This window comes from Cherax quadricarinatus, chromosome 9, assembly GCF_038502225.1.
Source record: "Cherax quadricarinatus isolate ZL_2023a chromosome 9, ASM3850222v1, whole genome shotgun sequence".
NCBI lineage: Eukaryota > Metazoa > Arthropoda > Malacostraca > Decapoda > Parastacidae > Cherax > Cherax quadricarinatus.
In genome coordinates, this window is record NC_091300.1 from 29,372,432 (window position 1) to 29,392,444 (window position 20,013).

At 39.0% G+C, this 20,013-nt stretch overlaps 1 protein-coding gene across 1 annotated transcript in view; it reads left to right on the forward strand.

Annotated features, from left to right (window-relative positions):
• Positions 1-20,013, forward strand: part of LOC128685950 (acyl-CoA dehydrogenase family member 11) — a 77,815-nt gene that overhangs the window by 49,377 nt on the left and 8,425 nt on the right. Inside the window, exon 10 of the mRNA XM_070083374.1 lies at positions 7,427-7,616. Within this exon, the coding sequence (XP_069939475.1) occupies positions 7,427-7,616 (190 nt within the window). The remainder of the gene's footprint in view (positions 1-7,426; positions 7,617-20,013) is intronic.

The window sequence follows — 20,013 nt, forward strand, 5'->3', positions numbered from 1 at the left end:
CAACATTGAAAGATTTAGTTTCGTGTTGTCCTTTTTCTATCGCTTAACCCTTTCAGGGTCCGTCCCGTAGATCTACGGCTTTACGTTCAGGGTCCAAACCGTAGATCTACGCCATGAGCTCAGCTCACTCTGATAAACTGTGAGTGGTACATTTGGGCCTAGATATGAGAGAATACATCTATGAGGTATGTGTGCACCACATAAAACAGATCCTGCAGCACACTGTGCACAATGAGAGAAAAAAAATGAAATCATGATTTTTCGATTAAAACAGCAACTTTGCAGTGTTTTTTCGTATGTTTTTTATAGTTGTATTTGCTATTTCTTGGTATCATTTGATAGAATGGAAGACATATTACAGAAATAGAAATGATTTTGATTGGTTTTAGCATTGGAAATGGCTTGAAACTGAGCTCAAAGTAGCGGAAATGTTAAATTTTTGCCGATATTCAAGAGTAAACAAACGACCTCACACGTCTAATACACGCCAGCTGGTGGGTCTAATATACATTCACAAATATGGTGATGATATTTATACAATTATTACAGTATTGCATAACAGTAAATCTTCTATTTTTTGGTGTGAATAAAAATTCATTATGTGAATAAAAAATCAAAATGGAATTTATTTGTAAAGCCTCAAAACATAACTAATGAACAGAGGAAATGTTAGTTTAGTGCCAGGAATGCCTACATTGTTCATTCTGGACCCTATTTTGAAATTGGAATATTTTGAACTTTGTGTTAAATTGGCCAAATTAACAATTTCCGATCACTTTATTTTGTAGTTGAAACAGTTGACTTGGCGATTTCTTGTGCTCAATCGATAGAATAGAAGTAATACTAGTGAAATAGCTAAGAATTTGGTTGATTGGAATAATGTAATTGGCCTAAAATGGGAGTCAAAGTCGGCAAAATCGCCGATTCCTAAATATCGCTGACACATCAAAATTCGCGAGAGCATAATTTCGTCAATTTTCCACCAATTTTCGTACTTTTTGTTTTATTACCTTCACAAAAAGATTCTCTACGATTTCATAAGAAAAAATAAAAATTTTTTTTTTTTAAATATCTTGGACACTGGTGCGTGACTCCAGATTTGGGCCTTGGACCCTGAAAGGGTTAATTGCTTAACTTACTTGCTACACTGTTAATGCTACACTTTATTGCTGGCCGGTGCCATAGCCTTTATCGACTCCTGCTGCTTTAGTATCGTACATATCGTAGAATCACTGATTCACTGAAGAAGGCACATTCTCCCCTCTCTCTCAGCAATTTACCAAAGGGCTGGCACTAGGAACTTTCTTTGGACCCATGGTGGCTTACTTCGCAGTCACAATCAATAAATAAGCACAAAAACTGCGTAATGTTTCATATGAATATTCACTCAAAAAGTGAGAGAGCCAGACTGAAGTGGCATCCCAGCGGGTGGATGCATATGATACGTGCGATTCCCGGGACAAAGTCTGAAATTCAAAGCAAAATTTCGCACAAAAAGGTGTCTGAAATCCGAAAAGTCCGATATCCAGTGCATGCAAAATCCAGGGTTCCACTGTACTCAGATAATTATACTTGTGTATCTGTACCCAAGTAAACTTACACACTGTGCTGGCATGCAGGTATACATTAAAATCACTATGGGTGTCTTATTAGTCTTGAAGACCCCCACATTAATAATGATAATAATCACTCAGAGGGGCATTAAATGTCGCACTTTACATTAATATAAACATTTTCATTACTCCATCTATGATATTTTTTCAGAATTATATAATAAACATGGTATGTAACATGTAAACATGATAAATACACCACAGTAGAATAAATTAACATAAATATGAGATGTTTTTCCACTCGTCGAGGAAATTAAAACTGTATCAGGGTATACAACAAATTCTAACTAGTATATGATAGAGTGAAAAAGTAATGTGAAGGACCTGGGAGTGATAATATCAGAGGATGTCGCCTTCAAACACCACAGCAACATATCTACCACATCTGCTAGAAAAACGATAGGATGGATAATGAGAACTTTCAAAACTAGGGATGCCAAGCCCATGATGATTCTCTTCAGATCACTTGTTCTCTCTAGGCTGGAATACAGCTGTACACTAACTGCCCCTTCAAAGCAGGTGAAATTGCTGACCTGGACAGTGTACAAAGAACTTTCACGGTACATATAAGTATGATAATGCACCTAAATTATTGGAAAATGTTGAAGCCCCTTGATTTGTATTCCCTGGAACACAGGTGAAAGAGATACATGATAATATACACTTTGAAAATCTTAGAAGAATTAGTACCAAATTTGCACACAAAAATCACTCCCTTTTAAAGCAAACGACTCGGCAGGAGATGCAACATTCCCCCAATGAAAAGCAGAGGTGCCACGAGTACACTGAGAGACAACACAGTAAGTGTCAGGGGCCCAAGACTGTTCAACTGCCTTCCAGCATACATAAGGGGGATTACCAATAGAACCCTGGCTGTCTTCAAAAAAGCACTGGATGGGCACCTAAAGTCAGTACCTGTTGTTCATACATCAGTTTGCATGTGGCTAGCAGTAACAGCCTTGTTGATCACACCCTTATCCACCATGTGGCCTGGTTTCAGACCAGGCTGTGGGGGGGCATTGACCCCTGAAACCCTCTACAGGTGTGGGTACTCCAGGAGTGTCGGCAAGAATATCGTTTTCTGTAGTTCAACACCAAAATAATGTGCACACAATAGTATTACTGGGAGTATCGGTAGAAAATTATTCCTTTCATATGCCTTCACCCAGAGCATCATTCCTTTTAAAAATGGTGTTTTACATGAGAATGGGAGTGTTTCTCTATTTTATTCTACTGTACCAACGTTGAGACAACTTGTACACAATGTAAGGTGTTTGTATTATAGCATAAGCTTCACAAATATGGAAATAAGTCACTCTGTCTGACTTTTTTTTGGATTATCCTAGGTAATCTATGCATATGCTACTATGTATAATAATCTGTGTAGCTGTATTTTGTGTATCCGTACCTGAATAAAAACTTGTTCACTCACAAACAGGGAAATGAACGTGTATGAACCATAAACAGATGTGTTCGTCTGTTTGTTTACATATTCTGCATCTCTGTCCTCTCTCATATACTCGTTATTTCTCTCTCTCATTTATTTGTTTTATCTCGTTTACTCACTTCTCACCCTACATTAAGACTACAGATATTTTAAGGTAAGAAATGAGTGTACTGTATATGCATTTTATTGCCCTAGGGTGCTCATGTGGGTTGGGTGGCCATACCTACCACACCTACCATACCTACCACACCTACCATACCTACCATACCTACCATACCTACCATACCTACCATACCTACCACCTACCATACCTACCACACCTACCATACCTACCATGCCTACCACACCTACCATACCTACCATACCTACCACACCTGACATCTTAAAATAAATATTACTCACTTCTCAACCTACATTAAAACTACAGATATTTTAAGGTAAATCATGAGTGTACTGTACATTCATTCTATCACTCTAGGGCACTTTAAATGTATATTACATGTGGGTGGGGTGGCCATACCTACCACACCTGACTACCATACCTATCACACCTGACTTCTTACAATAAATGCTACTCACCTCTCACCCTACATTAACCCTTTCAGGGTCAGCAGGTCCTCTCCTAAACTTGTTCTCAGGGTCAGAAATTTTTGGAATTTTTTTTTTTTTTTTTGAAATGATAAACAATCTTTTCCCGATCATAATGCCACCAAAAGTATAAAATTTGATAGAAAACTTACGGAATTATGCTCTTGTGAAGTTAGCGGTCTCGACAGTGTTTACGCATCGGCAATTTTGCCCACTTTGAGCCCTATTTTTGACCAGTTCCAATGTACCAGTTGACAAAAATCATAACTATTTTGCTAGAGCTCCATTTTTTCTATTGAATGGGTACAAGAAACCACCCATTTACCGATTTCAACTATCCAATAAAGTGGTCAGAAAATGGCAATTTTGCCAATTTCACACAAATTTCAAAAGATGCCAATTTCCAAATAGGGTCCAGAATAAACAAGACAGACAATTCTAGCACTAAAATAACATTTCCTCTGTTCATTAGTCATGTCCCCAGGCCTCTGTTACATTTCTTTTGTTTTCCACTTTGAATTTTTATTCTCACAAAAAATAGAAGATTTACTGTTATGCAGACTACTGCATTAGTGTAGAAATGGTATAAATAATATCAGCACACTTGTGAAAGAATATTAGACTCACCAGTTGACGTGTATTGGACGCATGGCATGATTTGCTTACTTTTGAACTTTGGCAAATATCAAACATTTCTGCTACGTTGAGATCAGTTTTAAGGTATTTTTCATTGTGAAACCAATCAAAATCATCTCAATTTCCATAATATGTTTTCCATTCTATACAATGAGACCAGGAAAACTAGAATACAACCATAAATAGCATACAAAAATGCACTGCAAAGTCACTGTTTAAACCAAAAACACGGTCAGAGTTTTTTTTTCTCATGCACTGCGTGCTGAAGGATTTTTTTTTGTACTGCGCACACTGACCATGTAGACCCATTCTTTCATATATAGGCCTACCAGCTTTCTCTCGCTAGATTTGAAGGAGCTAGAATTTATGCATACTAGTACGGCACCAACCCTGGCATGCAAGCCGTACTAGTACGGCACCAACCCTGAAAGGGTTAAGACTACAAATATTTTAAGGTAAGTAATAAGTGTACTGCATGTGTATTTTACTTTTTATTGTTTTTAATGCCTAGTTCTATTGCTAACTAAATATATGTTAGTGTAAACTTGTTATCTGGTATTTATATCATTTATAAGTGGAAAAAAAATGGCATTCTGCTTTCCGGTGGTAGCCTGGAACCTAACCTGCCATGTAAGTGGGGCCCTACTGTATATAGAGTTTTTGAAGTACGGTACTGTATATGCATATGTATTTACTATATGTATGTATACTGTATATAAGGGAGTAGGTTGGTAAACAGCAACCACCCAGAGAGGTACTACTGTCCTGACAAGTGAGTTTAAAATGTAAGCCTGTAATGGTCTTATATGATGGTAGGATTGTTGATGTCTTTTTTTTGTCTCATAAACATGCAAGATTTCAGGTGTACATCTTGATACTTTTACTTACACTTAGGTCACACTACACTTGCATGTACAAGCATATATATGCACACCCTTCTGGGTTTTCTTCTATTTTCTTACTAGATCTTGTTTTTGTTTATTTCCTCTTATCTCCATGGGGAAATGGAACAGAATTCTTCCTCCGTAAGCCATGCGTGTCGTAAGAGGCAACTGAAATGTCGGGAGCAAGAGGCTAGTAACCCCCTTCTCCTGTATACATTATTTTTTATATTTATTTACACATCGGTTGTCTCCCACCAAGACAGCGTGGCCCGAAAAAGAAAAACTTTCATCATCATTCACTCCATCACTGTCTTGCCAAAGGCATGCTCACACTACAGTTGTAAAACTGCAACATTAACACCCCTCCTTCAGAGTGCCGGCACTGTACTTCCTACTCCAGGACTCAAGTCTGGCCTGCCGGTTTCCCTGAATCCCTTCATAAATGTTACCTTGCTTAAATTCCAACAGTACATCAAGTCCTAAAAACCATTTGTCTCCATTTGTTCCTATCTAACATGCTCACGCACACTTGCTGGAAGTCCAAGCCCCTCACACACAAAACCTCTTTTACCCCCTCCCTCCAACCTTTCCTATGCCGACCCCTACCCTGCCTTCCCTTCACTACAGATTTATACACTCTCAAAGTCATTCTATTTCATTCCAGCCTCTCTACATGTCCAGACTATCTCAATAACCCCTCCTCAGCCCTGTTGATAATAGTTTTGGTAATCCTGCACCTCCTTCTAATCTCCTAACTACGGTTTCTCTGCATTATATTCACACCACATACTGCCCTCAGACATGACATCTCCACTGTCTCATGCCTTCTCCTTGTTGCAACATTTACCACCCATGCCTTACACCCATATAAGAGCATTGGTATAACTATACTCTCATACATTCCCCTCTTTGCTTTCATGGATAAAGTTCTTTGTCTCCACAGACTCCTCAGTGCACCACTTACCTTTTTCCCCGTCATTAGTTCTATGATTCACCTCATCTTTCATAGACCCATCTATTGACACGTCCACTCCCAAATATCTGAATACATTCACCTCCTCCATACTTTCTCCCTCCAATCTGATATCCAATCTTCCGTTACTTAATTTTTTTGTTACGCTTATCACCTTACTCTTTCCTATACGTTTGCACTTTTAATTTCCTTCTTTTACATACCCTACCAAACTCATGAACCAACCTCTGCAACTTCTCTTCAGAATCTCCCAAAAGCACAGTGTCATCAGCAAAGAGCAACTATGACAACTCCCACTTTGTGTTAGATTCTTTATCTTTTAACCCCACACCTCTTGTCAACACCCAAGCATTCACTTCTCTTACAGCTCCATCTATAAGTATATTGGACAACCAAGGTGACATCACACATCCTTGTCTAAGGCCTACTTTTACTGAGAAATAATCTCCCTCACTCCTACATATTCTTCACTGATTTCAGTAACCTGCATCCTATTCCATACATTTGCAACATCTGCCACATTGCTTCCCTATCCACCCTGTCATATGCCTTTCCAAATCCATAAATGCCACAAAAGCCTAAACACTGTTTACCTATATGTTTCACTGCAAACACCTGGTCTACACACCCCCTACCCTTCCTAAAGCCTCCTTGTTCATCTGCTATCCTGTTCTCTGCCTTACTCTTAATTCTTTCAATAATAACTCTACCATACACTTTATCAGGTATACTCAACAAACTTATTCCCCTATAATTTTTACACTCTCTTATTCCTGTTTGCTTTTATACAAAGGAGCTATGCATGCTCTCTACGAATCCCTAGGCACCTTACCCTCTTCCATACATTTATTAAATAAAAGCACTAACCACTCCAAAACTATATCCCCACCTGCTTTATCCCATCAATCTCAGCTGCTTTACTCCCTTTCATTCTACCCACTGCCCCATGCACTTCCCCCACACTCACAATTGGTTCTTCCTCACTCCTATAAGATGTTATTCCTCCTTGCCCTATACATGAAATCACAGCTTCGTATCTTCATCAACATTTAACAATTCCTCAAAATATTCCCTCCATCTTCCCGATGCCTCTAACTCTCTGTTTAATAATTTTGGCCACTGCTTCCGAGATTAAGAATAAACCTTGTTTCCCTGTGATGATGTTCGTTGTGGCAGTCAGAGCAGTTTCCAAGTACAGCTTGTTGTGCCTGTTTGCTTCCTGAATAACCAGTCTGGCATCAGGGAGGTTCATAGTCCACTTAATGTTATTTTTTTTTTCCTCAAGGCTTCTTGGTCGGGAGGAGGCAGGTGTGGCCACTCATGAAGAGTCTCTTGTCCTCCGTATCATAACTCCCATAATGAAGTTCTTCACAGCTAAAATGGCTATGACCATAACATCTGAAGGCTTGGAGTGTTTTGGTGGACAGGGCTACATTGAGGATACTGGATTACCTGCTCACTTACGAGATGCTCAGGTGAGCTACATGTTCTTGAATCTGCTCTCAAGTACAGTATAGGGTTCATAAGTTATGCAGAAATAAAATATTAAATATAGCTACTGTAGTGAATACTAAAAATAGTATGTACTACAGTAGCAGATACTGTCTGATTGGCATTGAATGCATTATCTTAAAAAAATTTGTGAGGGGGTGCTTTGAGCCTAGTAAAGGATGTCATTCAAAGAGTTGGAGCTACCCACCCCTTCCTCAGATTAACCCTGATTACCCCACTCCTTTCATTACCCAGGTTTTGTATGTCCCTGATGGTTTTTGCACTTCCTCCCGATTATAATAATAATAATGCAGTATTTAAGTTGCTGAACACTAGTATACTTTCTTGCTAAACTAAGATACAGCACCTCAATAAATGATGTATATACCTTACATGGTAATGAGGTACTGCTCTGCAAACAGTTGTGTGTATTATTAAGGAGCAAAGGATTCATTTCTTAGCCCACCAAACAATTCTCTCGAAATCATTTGATTTAGTTTTAATGTAAGAACTGCATTGTTAATATTTAAGTGAAGTTATTGTTAGAGTTGCAAGACATAGGAGTTAAGCTTTGAAAAGTTGACACTTGGATATGCAGGAAGAGCAGTTTCACTTTGGTTGATCACTATGCACTGGTCATTTGATCTGCTGATGCCAAATATAATATGAAAGTTGTTAATTAAAACTGCAGTCAGGCACTTATTTTGAAATACAAATAAATATGATTTACATAGCTCTATGCTTTGATGAGCATTCACAAACTTGAATCGCCACTCAATAAAATTACAGTTAACCATAAGTCATTTTGTGTGATTTCTGAAACTGGCTGGATTACATGTCTCGGCAGGCTCAAGGTCCTCTTACCTGGAATGATTTTTAGTATAATTCAGATATTGCATAAATTTGGAAGTTTACCAAAGGTACCAAGTATTAATTGTCTCATACACTGTCATTTAGACATTGTATTTGGCTTCTTCTATTTCTTCTTTAAAGAATACAAGAAACGTATAGCTAATGTTTTGCTTTATTTGACAGCTTCATAGTGGCAAAATATAAATTATATTTTGTATTGTAATACAGTGGACCCCCGACTTACGATGGCCTTAACCTACGATAAAACCGACTTGCCATGCTTGTCAGCGTAAAAATTTTACTCCAACCTACATTGAAAAACTCGACTTACATCATTTGTCCTGAATGTGACCGTCTGGTCTGTCTGGCCTGAGCACCGCAGCTGAGCTAGTGTGACATTGTTTACAAGCCAGGGCAGATGGCTGCACGCATACATTCGATAAATTTTGTATTATTCCAGTGTTTTTAGTGCTTGTAACTGCTAAATAAGCCACCATTGGCTTATCGAGAATATCGAGAAACAATTAACCCCAGAGGGTTAGCCACCCAGGATAACCTAAGTCAGTGTGTCATCGAGGACTGTCTAACTTATTTCCATTGGGGTCCTTAATCTTGTCCCCCAGGATGCGACCCACACCAGTCAACTAACACCCAGGTGATCAGGAAAAAATGTCTGAAACTAGTGCTCATATTGGTGAATTTAAGGCCAGCAAAGGTTGGTTTGAGAGATGTAAGAATCGTAGTGGCATACACAGTGTGATAAGGCCTTTTCTGGAAGAAAATGCCAAACAGGACCTACATTACTCAGGAGGGAAAGGCACTACCAGGACACAAACAGTGTCTCATCACACATCACCACATCTTCAATAAAGCTAAGTGTCATTTATTCTTCATTTAGTACACTAGTACATGCACAATATATATTGTGCATGTACTGTGTGTAGGTAAATGTATATTTCATGCGGTAAAAAAATTGTTTTTTTCATACTTTTGGGTGTCTTGAATGGATTAATAAGATTACCATTATTTCTTATGGGGAAAACTATTTTGATTTACGATAATTTGTCTTACGATGTGCTCTCTGGAACGGATTAATATCACAAGTCGGGGTTCCACTGTACAGCCTCTCTTCATTGAACGATGGAGTTCTGTTCCTAAGACCATGTCAGTAAACGAATTTGTCGCTAAGTGAGGAGCATACTATAATGGTAGTGGGTTTGTGTCAACCATCTTTGATATTGTTTTAATGTGACATTTGCACCATTTATAGCATTTCTGGTATATTTTTAAATGTTTATACAGCAGTGTACTATATATTGTAATAAACAGAATAGAAGAAATCAGATCTAATATACATTATTTAGGTATGCATTATTGTCAGAAAGCCCGTTGTAAGTCCAAGTCATCAGAAAAGGAATACACTGCTAAGTGAGGAGAAGCTGTGCTGTATACATGAGGTATTTAACTTACAAGCAAGCTGCAATCCTGTATTGGGAAGATGGTGGGAATATTTTGAGGAGCTGTTAAAGGATGATGAAGAGAGGGAGGCAGTAATTTCATGCATCGGCCAGGGAGATATAACATCTTTTAGGAGTAAAGAAGAGCTGGATGTTAATGTGGGAGAGGTGTGTGAGGCATTTGATAGACTGAAAGAGGGTGCAGCCAGAACTGTTGGGATCATGACAGAAATGTTAACCCTTTCAGGGTCCAGAAGCCAAATTTCAAAAGGCACACCAGTGTCCAAGAATTTTCAAAAATAATTTTGTTATTTTTCCTTATGAAATGGTAGAGAATCTTTTTCTGAAGGTAATAAAACAAAAAGTATGAAATTTGATGGAAAATTGACAAAATTATGCTCTCGTGAATTTTGATGTGTCAGCGATATTTATGCATCGACGATTTTGCCGAATTTGACTCTCATTTTAGGCCAATTACCTTATTCCAGTCGACCAAATTCATAGCTATATCACTAGTGTTACTTCTATTCTATCGATTGAGCACAAGAAATCGCCATCTCAACTGTTTCAACTACAAAATAAAGTGATTGGAAATTGGTAATTTGGCCAATTTAGTGCAAAGTTCAAAATAGTCCAATTTCAAAACAGGGTCCAGAATAAACAATGCAGGCATTCCTGGCACTAAACTAACATTTCCTCTGTTCATTAGTCATTTTTTCAGGCTTTACAAATGAATTTCATTTTGATTTTTAATTCACAATGAATTTTTATTTAAACCAAAAAATAGAAGATTTACTGTCATGCAATATTGTAATAATTGTATAAATAATATCAGCACATTTGCAAACATATATTAGACCCACCAGCTGGCATGTATTAGATGTGTGAGGTCATGTGTTTAATCATACCTCGCCTTAAAACTATGTATGGTTCCTGCCTCCACCACATCACTTTCTAGGCTATTCCATGGCCTGACTACTTTATGACTGAAGAAATACTTCCTAACATCCCTTTGATTCATCTGAGTCTTCAACTTCCAATTGTGACCTCTTGTGTCTGTGTCCCATCTCTGGAACATCCCGTCTTTGTCCACCTCGTCTATTCCGCGCAGTATTTTATATGTTGTTATCATGTCTCCCCTGACCCTCCTGGCCTCCAGTGTCGTCAGGCCGATTTCCCTCAACCTTTCTTCATAGGACAATCCCCGTAGCTCTGGGACTAGTCTTGTTGCAAACCTTTGCACTTTCTCTAATTTCTTGACGTGCTTGACTAGGTGTGGATTCCAAACTGGTGCTGCATACTCCAGTATGGGCCTGACGTAAATGGTGTACAGAGTCTTAAACGAATCCTTACTGAGGTATCGGAACGCTATCCGTAGGTTTGCCAGGCGCCTGTATGCTGCAGCAGTTATCTGATTGATGTGCGCCTCAGGAGATATGCTCGGTGTTATACTCACCCCCAGATCTTTTTCCTTGAGTGAGGTTTGCAGTCTTTGGCCATCTAAACTATATTGTGTCTGCGGTCTTCTTTGCCCTTCCCCAATCTTCATGACTTTGCATTTGGCAGGGTTAAATTCAAGGAGCCAGTTGCTGGACCAGGCTTGTAGCCTGTCCAGATCTCTTTGTAGTCCTGCCTGATCCTCGTCCGATTCGATTCTTCTCATTAACTTCACATCGTCTGCAAACAAGGACACTTCTGAGTCTATCCCTTCCGTTATGTCGTTCACGTATACCAAGAACAGCACAGGTCCTAGGACTGACCCCTGTGGAACCCCGCTTGTCACAGGCGCCCACTCTGACACCTCTGTGCGTGTGTGTGTGTGTGTGTGTGTGTTTGTGTGTGTGTGACTCAACAATCAATATTTGCACCAGTAACTCATTACAGTTGTGACCGGGTGTAGAAGTGTGAATTGCTCATTACACTATAATTTGTTCATGATTGTTGCCATGTATAAACGTAAGTAACCATTCTACAGAATTCATTACCTTTGTAACTTGTGAGCTCATTACCTTTGTACCTAGTTCAGCTGTCAAAACTTTGGGGGCCCAGTCCCTGGACCCATTACGTACCTCTGTAATCTGTAAATACCTTTGTAACTTGTCATGATTGTGACCAGACCTACCTGGAGTTCATTACCTTTGTAAATTGTGAGTTCATTACCTTTGTAAATTGTGAGTTCATTACCTTTGTAAATTGTGAGTTCATTACCTTTGTAAATTGTGAGTTCATTACCTCTGTAACTTGCTCAGCCATCAAAACTTTGGAGTCCAGTCCCTGGACCAATTATGTACCTCTGTAATCTTTTGACTACCGCCCACAGGATGGGTATGGGGTGCATAATAAACATATTAAACTAACTCTTGAACATCAGCAAAAATTTAACATTTCCACTACTCTGAGCTCAGTTTCAAGCCATTTTCAGTACTAAAACCAATCAAAGTCATCTCTATTTCTGTAATATATCCCCCATTCTATCAAATGAGACAAAGAAATCACAAATACAACTATAAAAAACATAAGAAAAAACACTACAAAGTCGCTGTTTTAATCGAAAATTACGGTCTCAGTTTTTTCTCTCATTATGCACTGTGTGCTGCAGGATTTGTTTTATTTGGTGCACACATACCACATAGATGTATTCTCTCATATCTAGGCCCAAATTTACCACTCACAGCTTATCAGAGTGAGCTGAGGTCATGGCGTAGATCTACGGTTTGGACCCTCAACGTAAATCCGTAGATCTACAGCATGGACCCTGAAAGGGTTAAAAGCAGGTGGGGATATGGTTTTAGAGCGGTTGGTACTTTTGTTCAATAAATGTATAAAAGAGGGGAAGGTACCTAGGGATTGGCAAAGATTATGTATAATTCCTTTATATAAAGGGAAGGGGGACAAAATAGAAAGTAAAAATTATGGCAAATAAGTTTACTTGGTATACTGTGTAAAGTGTATGGTAGAGTTCTTTCTTTCTTTCAGCTCACTGGCCATATTATTGAAAAAATTAGATGTAAGACAGAGAGCAGGATCACAGATGAGCAAGGAGACTTTAGAATGGGTAGGGGATGTGTAAACCAAGTGTTTCATTGAAGCATATAAGTGAACAATATTTAGATAGAGTGGATAGGGGAGCAATGTGGCAGATGTTGCAAGTATATGGAATAGGTATTAAGATACCAAACACTGTAAAGAGTTTTTATGAGGATAGTGAGGCTCAGGTTAGGATGTGTAGGAGAGAGGGAGATTACTTTCCAATGAAAGTAGGCCTTAGACAGCACTGTGTAGTGTCACTGTCTTGTTTAACATATTTATAGATGAAGTTGTAAAAGAAGTAAATGCTAGGGTGTTGGGGAGAGGGGTGGGATTAAATTATAAGAAATCAAATATGAAATGGGAATTGACAGTTACTTTTTGCTGATGATATTGTGTTATGGGAGATTCTAAAGAGCAGTTGCAAAGGTTAGTGGATGAGTTTGGAAAGGTGTGTAAAGGAAAAAATTTGAAAGCGATCATAGATAAGAGTAAGGTGATGAGGGTATCAAATGAGTTAGGTAAAGAAAAATTGGATATCACCTTGGAGGGAGGGAGTATGGAAGAAGTGTTTGTGTTCAGATATTTGGGAGTAGACTTGTCAGCAGATGGGTTTATGAAGGATGGGGTACACTTAGGAACTGATGAAGGAAAAAGGGTGGGTGGTGTATTGAGGTATCTGTGGAGACAAAGAACGTTATCCGTGGACGCAAAGAAGGGAATGTATGAGAGTATAGTGGTACCAACACATGTATATGGGTGTGAAGCATGGGTTGTAAATGCTGCAGCAAGGAAGAGGCTGAAGGCAGTGGTGATGTCATGTCTAAGGGCAATGCATGGTGTAAATATTATGCAGAGAATTTGTATTGTGGTAATTGTGAGGAGGTGTGGAGTTACTAAAAGTATTATTCAGAAGGCTGAGGAGGGGTTGTTGAGGTGGTTTGGTCATTTTTTTATAATATCTTTATTTCTTCTAGGTAGTAGGTTGGTAGACAGCAACCACCCAGGGAGGTACTACTGTCCTGCCAAGTGAGTGTAAAATGAAAGCCTGTAATTGTTTTACCTGATGGTAGGATTGCTGGTGTCCTTTTTTCTGTCTCATAAACATGCAAGACTTCAGGTACGTCTTGCTACTTCTACTTACACTTAGGTCACACTACACATACATGTACAAGCATATATATATATATATTACACAAACCCATCTGGGTTTTCTTCTTTCTTCTTTCTAGTTCTTGTTTATTTCCTCTTACCTCCATGGGGAAGTGAACAGAATTCTTCCTCCGTAAGCCATGCGTGTTGTAAGAGGCGACTAAAATGCCGTGAGCAAAGGACTAGTAACCCCTTCTCCTGTATAAATTACTAAATTTAAAAAGAGAAACTTTCATTTTTCTATTTGGGCCACCCTGCCTCGGTGGGATACATCCAGTTTGTTGAAAGAAGAAGATCTTTATTTCTACAAGTACATGTACAAGGTATACAGGCCTAGCTGACATCAGTTGACATTCTACTATATAGAAAGCTGCTTTTTATGCGGAGCATTTCAGGCAAATTACGTCAATTTTGTCCCAAGATACAACCCACACCAGTCGACTAACACCCAGGTACCCATTTTATACTGATGGGTGAACTTGGACAACAGGTGTCCAAGTTCTAATGTTTTCCAGCTGTACCAGGGATTTCAACTCTGGACCTCAGTGTGTGAGCTGAATGCACTAGCGATTGAGTTACTGGACACCTGATGGAGCAAAATGGGATGACTTGAAGGGTGTATAAATATGTAGTGGAGGGGAGAAGGAGTAGGGTTCATCTTAGAAATGGATGGAGGGAGGGAGGGAGTAAATGAGGTTTTGTGTGCAAGGCACTTGGACATACAACAGGCATGTGTGAGCATGTTAGATAGGAGTGAATGGAAACAAATGGTATTTGACTTGACAAGGCATTGGAGTATCAGCAGGGTAATATTTTGTGAAGGGATTCAGGGAAACTGGTTAGCCAGACTTGAGTCCTGGAGGTGGTAGGTAATGTGCCTACGCTGTAAAGGAGGGGTTTGGGATATTGGCTGTTTGGAATGACATCTGAACTTTTGTATCTGTGCACCTCTGCAAAGACAGTGATTATATGTGAATGTTGGTGAAAGTGAAAGTGGGAGACGACTGATGCATAAGAAAAAAGTTGAATGTGTAAATGCTTTTTTTTTTTTAAGTTAAAAACTATGAAAGTTCTGTTTTATTTTTTTAACTTACAAACAGGTTGCAGCTCTGGTTTTTTTAGCTTGTAAGTAAGTTACATTTTTTTTTTGTTTTAGAAAAAAGTAAGCAAACTTGTTTGTTGCTTAGAAATTTTGTTTATAGAAAACAATAGTACAAAGAATGGTTATATTTCATTTGGTTGTACAGCATATTGGCAGTTGTTAAAATTGGGGCATTTGTGCTAAACTGGTAGATTTCATACAGCATCTGGGTTTTGGAGGCAATCAGGTTTGATCCAAAGAGTGCTTCATCCAATTCCTTGGATCAAGCAGCTTTCACTAGCATCAAGGCACCCTCCCTTCAAGGATGGGAGCCCTCCTGCATTTTATAGCAAGTCCAGCATAATTCATTGTGAATTAATGGTAAAACGAAGTGATGGTAACAGAGTCAGTTTTCATTCATGTACTACACAGTGGAGGTGGTCAGTTATCTCAAATTTTTACTCTTAAGCCAAAAGTTAAATACAGTCTCAAGACAAGAAGCATTCATGATGTTCATGTGTCATTTATGATACATGTCTTATAGTGTAGGTGGGTCCTGCTTATACAGCAGGTTAGGTTTCGGGAAACTGCTATAAAACGAATACCCCTGTAAAGTGAAGCATAGCGCTGTTTTTTTCACTTTCAAATTCATATAAAAGCCTGATAACATGTTTACACTATCATATACAGGTACCATCCGAGTTATGACCAAGCTTGGTTCCGACTAACCAGTCGTAAGTCAAGATGGACGTAAGTCGAACCTTAGAAAGTTGCCGATAGGGATACTTCAAAAATTAAATCCTTATCTTGTAAAGCAGTCATTCTTTTATGTTTGTTGTGGAAATCACTTCAATCCATTCATTATTATTGGTTTTCACAAAATAGGTGAATAACATACTTCCGAGATAGTAGCCGAAAGCACGTGCATACCCGAGTACTTGGGAAATATTATTTTTCCAGAAAAAAAATCCCTTTTGTTTTCAGTGTTTTCGTAAGCTACGAGTGTCTATTACAGTTTGCCCTCGTGCTAGATCTGTTTTTTCTCAAGAGTAACGAAAGAAGTGATAATAAGCCTTATGGTCGGTTGTGTCCACAAAGTTCCTTTCCTATCTGTGTAGCAGGCCTTCATATTATGCTAGGTAATATTTATTCTGGCATATTTTTTGTTTCTTTGCTATTGATATTTCCCCTTATGTCATAATTGATCAATTGTGATAGGTAAATAAGCCTTATTGTTGATATTAGTGTAAGAATAGAACATTTTGTCGGCTGCTCTCTCTTGCTTGTGTCAGCACTTCTACCCAGAAGGTCCCTGTATATCAACATCACAGTTATTGTAACGATTTTATTTTATTATTTTTGTATTTCATTTTTTACTTTACTTTTTATGCTGTTTAGTACTGTATTTTATACTGTAAGGTTTAGGAGAAACCCTGTGCACAACACAAACAGTTGTTTATTTCTGAGAACATTTGCAGCTGGTATATGAGAAAGAAAGGTTACAAAAGCTATAGCTTGGGTAGCATAAAAAAATAGGTATAATGTATATGGATGAATTTGAGAGGGCATATTTCAGTGTCCCTTCTCTATTACATAAGAACATAAGAAAGGAGGAACACTGCAGCAGGACTGTTGTCCCAAACTGGGCATGCCTTCTCAAATCCATCCATCTATATACATTTGCCCAACCTATTTTTTATGTTACCCAAGCCATAGCTTTTGTAACTTTTCTTTCTCATGTACCAGCTGACTTTTCCACCACATGTGTAACCACTACTATTACCTCTACTTGTGTGGACAAAACGTTGTCAATAAAGTATCACATACTGCTGCATCTGACCGTGCATCTGGCAACCCTGCTGCCAGACACATGGTCGTAAGTTGAGTAGTCGTATGTCGTGCAGGTCATGAGTCGGATGGTGAGTGACTTCAAACCTCAGTCAGTAAATATTGTAGTGGCAGTATTTTTCATTCTTTATATACAGAAAAGGGCTTAATCAGTATTTAGGTTTATTTAGAAGAGTCTACTGAATTACATTTCAGAGGTGGATTTCTTTGATTCTTTGGTTTGCATTATATTTTATAGAAATAAAAGAAATTTAACCAATTAAATTAAATGATACTGTGATTAACTAATTTCAATGATTTAAATTTCTGTATTTTGCTTTTATCTTTGTATACTGTATTTTTTTATTATTATCACACTGGCCGATTCCCACCAAGGCAGGGTGGCCCGAAAAAGAAAAACTTTCACCATCATTCACTCCATCACTGTCTTGCCAGAAGGGTGCTTTACACTACAGTTTTTAAACTGCAACATTAACACCCCTCCTTCAGAGTGCAGGCACTGTACTTCCCATCTCCAGGACTCAAGTCCGGCCTGCCGGTTTCCCTGAATCCCTTCATAAATGTTACTTTGCTCACACTCCAACAGCACGTCAAGTATTAAAAACCATTTGTCTCCATTCACTCCTATCAAACACGCTCACGCATGCCTGCTGGAAGTCCAAGCCCCTCGCACACAAAACCTCCTTTACCCCCTCCCTCCAACCCTTCCTAGGCCGACCCCTACCCCGCCTTCCTTCCACTACAGACTGATACACTCTTGAAGTTATTCTGTTTCGCTCCATTCTCTCTACATGTCCGAACCACCTCAACAACCCTTCCTCAGCCCTCTGGACAACAGTTTTGGTAATCCCGCACCTCCTCCTAACTTCCAAACTACGAATTCTCTGCATTATATTCACACCACACATTGCCCTCAGACATGACATCTCCACTGCCTCCAGCCTTCTCCTCGCTGCAACATTCATCACCCATGCTTCACACCCATATAAGAGCGTTGGTAAAACTATACTCTCATACATTCCCCTCTTTGCCTCCAAGGACAAAGTTCTCTGTCTCCACAGACTCCTAAGTGCACCACTCACTCTTTTTCCCTCATCAATTCTATGATTCACCTCATCTTTCATAGACCCATCCGCTGACACGTCCACTCCCAAATATCTGAATACGTTCACCTCCTCCATACTCTCTCCCTCCAATCTGATATTCAATCTTTCATCACCTAATCTTTTTGTTATCCTCATAACCTTACTCTTTCCTGTATTCACCTTTAATTTTCTTCTTTTGCACACCCTACCAAATTCATCCACCAATCTCTGCAGCTTCTCTTCAGAATCTCCCAAGAGCACAGTGTCATCAGCAAAGAGCAGCTGTGACAACTCCCACCCTGTGTGTGATTCTTTATCTTTTAACTCCACGCCTCTTGCCAAGACCCTCGCATTTACTTCTCTTACAACCCCATCTATAAATATATTAAACAACCACGGTGACATCACACATCCTTGTCTAAGGCCTACTTTTACTGGGAAAAAATTTCCCTCTTTTCTACATACTCTAACTTGAGCCTCACTATCCTCGTAAAAACTCTTCACTGCTTTCAGTAACCTACCTCCTACACCATACACTTGCAACATCTGCCACATTGCCCCCCTATCCACCCTGTCATACGCCTTTTCCAAATCCATAAATGCCACAAAGACCTCTTTAGCCTTATCTAAATACTGTTCACTTATATGTTTCACTGTAAACACCTGGTCCACACACCCCCTACCTTTCCTAAAGCCTCCTTGTTCATCTGCTATCCTATTCTCCGTCTTACTCTTAATTCTTTCAATTATAACTCTACCATACACTTTACCAGGTACACTCAACAGACTTATCCCCCTATAATTTTTGCACTCTCTTTTATCCCCTTTGCCTTTATACAAAGGAACTATGCATGCTCTCTGCCAATCCCTAGGTACCTTACCCTCTTCCATACATTTATTAAATAATTGCACCAACCACTCCAAAACTATATCCCCACCTGCTTTTAACATTTCTATCTTTATCCCATCAATCCCGGCTGCCTTACCCCCTTTCATTTTACCTACTGCCTCACGAACTTCCCCCACACTCACAACTGGCTCTTCCTCACTCCTACAAGATGTTATTCCTCCTTGCCCTATACACGAAATCACAGCTTCCCTATCTTCATCAACATTTAACAATTCCTCAAAATATTCCCTCCATCTTCCCAATACCTCTAACTCTCCATTTAATAACTCTCCTCTCCTATTTTTAACTGACAAATCCATTTGTTCTCTAGGCTTCCTTAACTTGTTAATCTCACTCCAAAACTTTTTCTTATTTTCAACAAAATTTGTTGATAACAGCTCACCCACTCTCTCATTTGCTCTCTTTTTACATTGCTTCACCACTCTCTTAACCTCTCTCTTTTTCTCCATATACTCTTCCCTCCTTGCATCACTTCTACTTTGTAAAAACTTCTCATATGCTAACTTTTTCTCCCTTACTACTCTCTTTACATCATCATTCCACCAATCGCTCCTCTTCCCTCCTGCACCCACTTTCCTGTAACCACAAACTTCTGCTGAACACTGTAACACTACATTTTTAAACCTACCCCATTCCTCTTCGACCCCATTGTCTATGCTCTCATTAGCCCATCTATCCTCCAATAGCTGTTTATATCTTACCCTAACTGCCTCCTCTTTTAGTTTATAAACCTTCACCTCTCTCTTCCCTGATGCTTCTATTCTCCTTGTATCCCATCTACCTTTTACTCTCAGTGTAGCTACAACTAGAAAGTGATCTGATATATCTGTGGCCCCTCGATAAACATGTACATCCTGAAGTCTACTCAACAGTCTTTTATCTACTAATACATAATCCAACAAACTACTGTCATTTCGCCCTACATCATATCGTGTATACTTATTTATCCTCTTTTTCTTAAAATATGTA